The sequence below is a fragment of the Ipomoea triloba genome, chromosome 4, assembly GCF_003576645.1.
Source record: "Ipomoea triloba cultivar NCNSP0323 chromosome 4, ASM357664v1".
NCBI lineage: Eukaryota > Viridiplantae > Streptophyta > Magnoliopsida > Solanales > Convolvulaceae > Ipomoea > Ipomoea triloba.
Window position 1 is genome coordinate 8,404,233 of NC_044919.1, and position 5,737 is coordinate 8,409,969.

At 35.3% G+C, this 5,737-nt stretch overlaps 1 protein-coding gene and 1 long non-coding RNA gene across 2 annotated transcripts; one reads left to right on the top strand and one right to left on the bottom strand.

The window, feature by feature from the left end:
- Positions 1–1,151: 1,151 nt before the first annotated feature.
- LOC116015375 (transcription factor MYB30-like) lies at positions 1,152–2,782 on the top strand. Its single transcript, XM_031255417.1, has 3 exons — positions 1,152–1,446; positions 1,588–1,717; positions 1,999–2,782. The coding sequence occupies exons 1-3, from the start codon at positions 1,314–1,316 to the stop codon at positions 2,498–2,500; spliced, it is 765 nt and encodes a 254-aa protein (XP_031111277.1). The 5' UTR covers positions 1,152–1,313; the 3' UTR covers positions 2,501–2,782.
- A 1,135-nt stretch (positions 2,783–3,917) lies between these two features.
- LOC116015226 lies at positions 3,918–5,634 on the bottom strand. Its single transcript, XR_004097582.1, has 2 exons — positions 4,849–5,634; positions 3,918–4,734 (listed from the first exon to the last, which is right to left on the bottom strand). It is a non-coding gene; the product is annotated as an uncharacterized LOC116015226 (long non-coding RNA).
- Between the last annotated feature and the right edge of the window lie 103 nt (positions 5,635–5,737).

Below are 5,737 nucleotides of genomic sequence, written 5' to 3' on the forward strand. Positions count from 1 at the left end.
TACACCAATAGTGTTAGAAAACGCACAACAATGAAATGCACAAATGCGCCACAAAACACACCACACACTCAAAATGCATCATACCTCCTCACTGCTAATAGTGTGTTTCTGAACACTGTGTGGTGTTTTTATGCGTATCTAATGGTGCGTTTTGTGATGTTGCGTATCTGCATTTTTTTGTTGTGCGTTTCCTAACATTATTGGTGCATGTTTACATAACTATTAATGTGTTTGCACTGACCGCACGCTAAGGCGTGACTGCACTAAAAGTATGTGTGTGTGTGTGTGTATATCGCCTTCCTGTGCGATCGGTGCGGTCATTTTGAAATATACACCGCTAATGTTAACAAAATATACCACTAGTGTTAGAAAAATGCACAACAAAAAATGCACAAATACACAAAAAAACACACAACACGCCCAAAATAATGCACCATAACTCTCATGTCCCTAATTGTGCATTTCCGAACACTATGTGATGTATATTTACATACATAGTGGTTTTTGTTTTGTGATGCGTACCTAATGATGCATATTTGTGTTCATTTTCTAGCATTGTGTGGTGTATATTTGTATACCTAGTGGTGCGGCCACATTGACAGCAAGTTAAGACGCGATCGCACCTGAACTGTAATATATATATATATATAACCTTTTCTCAATTTTTTCTTTGGATGGACATACATAACCTTCACAACCAAGTCTCTCTCCATCCACCTTCTATTGTCCTCAATAATACTATTCTCGACCAATTCATGAAAATAAAATTTTGACAAAATTCTTCACACCTAGCTATTATTATCAATAAATTTAATATTTCAATCAATAATATTTACCTATTGCCCTTGAGAGAATTGTTCCTAATAAATATTAACTAAATTAATCTAATTCCGTAATATGCAAATACCAATATAAAAATAATACTTATATCTATCCCCATATAGTATTGGACCCTTCAACACAACCGTGTACGTACCTGACCTGTATTTATAAAAAAAAAATACTTGTATATTTAATTTCCATTCCGTATTGAGAAACAACATTTTTATATTATGTAATATAATAATATCCGATTTCCTGGAAATTGCGAGCCAGGCCGGGCATGGAGAACCGAGGTGTGGGATCCAACAACGCAACGCCTTTAAAACGTGGAGTATTCGTCATCAGGATAAATACCCCATACATCTCCCTTTTTCTCCATCGCCAAATCTCTCCCCATTTTCTGACCAGCAAAGAGCCCAGATAACTAAAGCAAATCAAACTCAGAAAGAGTTGCAGACATATATATACAAAGAGCTAGCTAATTATTTAAGATGGTGAGAGCTCCTTGCTGCGATAAGATTGGTGTGAAGAAAGGGCCATGGAGCCCAGAAGAAGACCAGATTTTGATCTCTTACATTCAGAGAAATGGCCATGCCAATTGGCGAGCTCTTCCCAAACAAGCTGGTATATATTATATATGCTTTTTAATTTATTCATCACCAAAAAAAATTAAATGTGGTTAAATTAAGATATATGTTGTAGTTTAATCACTTATTGTAGTGTTCTTTTGGGTGTTATTAACTTGTCTTCTTTAATTTGGTTTAGGATTGTTGAGATGCGGCAAGAGTTGCAGGCTCAGATGGATAAATTACCTTAGCCCGGAAATAAAGAGGGGAAATTTCACCAAGGAAGAAGAAGACGCAATTATCCACTTGCATGAAACGCTTGGCAATAGGTCAGTTCAACTTCTCATCAATGCCTTCCTTCTTTTTTATCATCTGGATAAATCTCGCCTTATAACACTAACTGTCAAAGAAATACAAGGAAGTAAACCAGTTTTTCATAATCGTTGATCCATGACTCAAATAAAAAAGACCAACCGCCTGATCAGCTTGGCTAGCTAGTTATTCCAATGCGCCTTCTTTTGTATACATACAACACCCACTTTCATCCAAGGACTAATTAAAAGTCATTATGTTATGCTAATTATTACATTAATTTGTGTATTTATTGCAGATGGTCAGCAATTGCTGCAAGATTACCAGGTCGTACAGACAATGAAATCAAGAACGTGTGGCATACCCACTTGAAGAAGAGGCTCTCAAATTACGAGCCCCCCATGAAGCCCATTAAGCACCCAAAAACCACTACTGCCACGTCAGAAAAACATTCCAACATTATTCAACATGCTACGGGCCCCACCTCGCCCCACCAAACCTCCAGCGACGACATGTCATCGTCGTCGTCGGCGACAGATTCCTCGGCCATGACTGACACAATAACGGAACATCCGGCAATGATTAAGCTGGAAAACGCTGATTCAGCGGAAGGGTTCGTGGAAATTGATGAGAGCTTTTGGACAGACGTGCCAAGTTTTGGGTCCCCAGTTTCCAGCCTGGAAAACTTTATGGAACAAAGTGGGGGAGATATGAATATGAATATGGTGGAGGATGACAGGGACTTTTGGTATAATCTTTTCGTGAGAGCTGGGGAAATTTCGGAATTAGCAGAGTTTTAAGGGCTGTTTTGGAAATTAGAGGTGTATAGGGGGGTGGGTATAATATTTAGGGGGCATTATGTTATTGACCGTTAACTCTCTCCGGGACAGAACATTAATCTGAAGAAAGATAGGACATACGAAACCAACAAAACTTTAAGGTTCTATATTCTTTAATTTGTTTTTTCTTTTTCTTTTTAACGGAAGCAGATAATATTGTATTGAGTATAGACTTGTAATAATGTTTAATAATAATAATAATCATAAGCTAAGCACCTTGTAATAGAATCATTTGTTGTACAAGCGCTTTTGATTAATAAGTTTTTTTTTTTAAACCTGCGGTTGAATCAACCAATTTATAGTAACCAATAAAAAAATTTATTGACATGTCAGAATGTGAACATTATGAGGCAGAAAAAAAAACAGTATTCTTAAAATTAAGGACAAAATGTAATCAAATTATTAGTTAAAAACTAAATTGAAAATATTACCATAATAAATGCTAAGTTTGAAATTAACTCAATCTCTTAAGTCTTAAGTCTCAATTAAACTATCAAAGTATTTGGGTTGTTATTCATGTTTTATTAGATCATATCCAATAGAATCAATTTATCAGCTCATGAATTAGGTCAATAATATCAACTTAAAACTTGCCAATGCTTATATGGTGGCAGTAGGGTCCACTTGTCCAAAACAACACAGTTTCAAAGTAGCACGGTTAATAACCACGTTAGTGGCACAATTTTAAGGTAGCATAGTTAATAACCACGTTAATGATGCCGTTTCTTTAGAGAGTGTATAATTGTCTTGTTCTTCAAGTCATTCGTATTTTTTCATAGAATTTCTCTGCATCTCAAACAATCATAAATTCACAAAATCACAAACTAAATCTCTTCTATTGAAGAATATCAACAACTTGCTGGCTGAATTTGAGTATAATAGTTATCAGTGAAAAAAAAAATACAAGGATAGAGGTGAATCTTCATAACTTTGCTAAATTTTGTGTTAATAACAAAATTTGAACTAATATCTACAAATTTAACATAAATTTAGGTTACTTTAACTTACCATTACAATTGTTTTTCTTAAACGATACGTAGTATTAGCAACCTGTAGTTTAGTATTTATGTAACTTAAGGCTCATGATGCATCTATAGTGTGTAGTTTATTATGTAGTTTTAGTATTTATGTAACTTAAGTTACATGTTATATTAAGAACATATAACTTAAAGAACATATGTTATGGAGATAAAACGAAGTGAATGTAATAGCATATGATGCAACTGTAGTGTGTAGTTTATGTACTTTTAGCCATGATTTTATGAACTTACAGAACACATATTATGGACATAAAACAAAATGAATTAATATTAAGTCATTAAGATACATATTTATATTTTAGATATTATTATATATAATTAAACAATAAGCCTTTGAATAAGTGTAAAAAATTATTTAAACAAATATGTTATCAGATAAAAACAAAACCCATTTTGGGTTAAATGAAGTCTGGCATTTTTCAAGTGAAATCACAACCCAATAAAAGTCATTTTTACATTACTAAGCAGCCCAAAAACAGATTAAGAAATCCATTTAGCCCATCTATAAAATATAATGGATCAGCAGCCGAAACCCTGCAATTGCATTGCTTCTTTGCACCCCCAAAACCATTAGGCTTTATGCAGAAGCAAAAAGTGCAGGACAAACCGGTTATGAAGTTCTTCTTGGTTTGATCATGTTGACATGAATTGTCCTGCAGCACCACCTCATGCTTTTTCTAATACATTCAATGGAAGTTTACTGAAAAACTGGTAGTGCTTGTGCAGCCCAGCTGGAGCTGATCAGAACATGGTTTTTCTGAAAAAAACATAAAACTTCTTGAACACGCATTTTCACTTCTTATCAAGTTTTAAAAGCATATTTCTCTTGTTAGTGTTTGGCCCTGCAGAGAAGAGCATCACACTAAGGACCTCATAGAACAAAACTACCTAACTGAAATGGGCTTCAAGTCTGCAATAGAAATTACTTCTCAATGCCCAAAAATGGAAGAAGCATACCCTACAAAGAAATCTAGATATCCAGATAAGCAAGACAACAGAGTAGTATTTAGCATTTCCAAATTCAGTTGTGTGTGCTCTAACAAGGGGAAGTTCAAGGTAACATAGTTTCAACTTCAGTCGAGTACATAAGCATTTTAAAAAGAAAACACCACCACCTTTAATCAACCAAAGAAACTGGTCCAATTCTATGCTGGCCTGTCAAGTTTTCATGGAAAAACATAAAATTGCAATTTTAAAAACTCTGAAATGAGTCTAACATGAAAGAGTGTATAATGAAGGATGAAAAACATATGTTTTCTCCTCACATACAAAGAGGTTATATGTGGATCAGCAACAAGGTTTGATCAGTGCAAGGGAATAATGGTGGCCAAATGTTGGGCGAAGTCTAGATTGACATTCAATGCTAGAAAGCAATCCACGCCTTTTTCTCACGACCCATCACCACCACGCTTAAGCAATTAAGCATGGTGAGTTTGCTGTAGAAGAGGTTGCGAAGGTCACAATGCATCAACTTAAGCAAGGACAGGGACCCTCTACTTCATCTCATTACCACCACCATTTCTCCCTGCTCAGACCTTTTACATTTTGCCATCATTTCCATTTTCACTTCAAATGCAGCAGCAACAACAACAACAACAACAACAACAACAACAAAGCTTTTCCATACTTTATGGACAAAAAACGAGTCTATAATGCAAAATAATATACCAAATCAATTATTTGTACTTGTCAAGTCAAACAAAATCCACCACGAAAATGCAAAGTAATTCAAGCGACAAAATGCGTAAAGAGTCAACAGATAAGGGATGAATTTGCAAGCATTTTCATACAAAAGCCAAAAGCTATCATTTCGGAGTCATCAACATCAGCTTCTAAAGCAGATCAATCTAAACAAATAAATTTCACGAAACAAAGGAGGTCAGGATATATGAAAATACGTAATGAAGAAGATAAAACCTCCCATGATATCGCTCCGCCGGCGGAATCTGAAGACTGTAGAATGACGTTGGAGAAACGCTGTAGAGGGGGGAGATGAAGAGGCAACCGATCGAGGCATTCTGTCCCGGAGCTATTTACATTGTGGGTGAAAGGAAAGGCTAGGGTTTGTGGACCTCATCATGTAAATTGGGCTCTTAGCTAGCAAGCCCACCAATTTGAGTCTTTGCTCTTTCTTTTTTTTTTTTTTTTTTTTTTGTTT

Excerpts from the sequence above, each read along its gene's own strand:
- LOC116015375 (XM_031255417.1), top strand. The coding sequence starts at position 1,314 with ATGGTGAGAGCTCCTTGCTGCGATAAGATTGGTGTGAAGAAAGGGCCA. Across the intron at positions 1,447-1,587 it reads AGCTCTTCCCAAACAAGCTG|GATTGTTGAGATGCGGCAAG; the intron begins GTATATATTATA and ends AATTTGGTTTAG. Across the intron at positions 1,718-1,998 it reads CATGAAACGCTTGGCAATAG|ATGGTCAGCAATTGCTGCAA; the intron begins GTCAGTTCAACT and ends TATTTATTGCAG.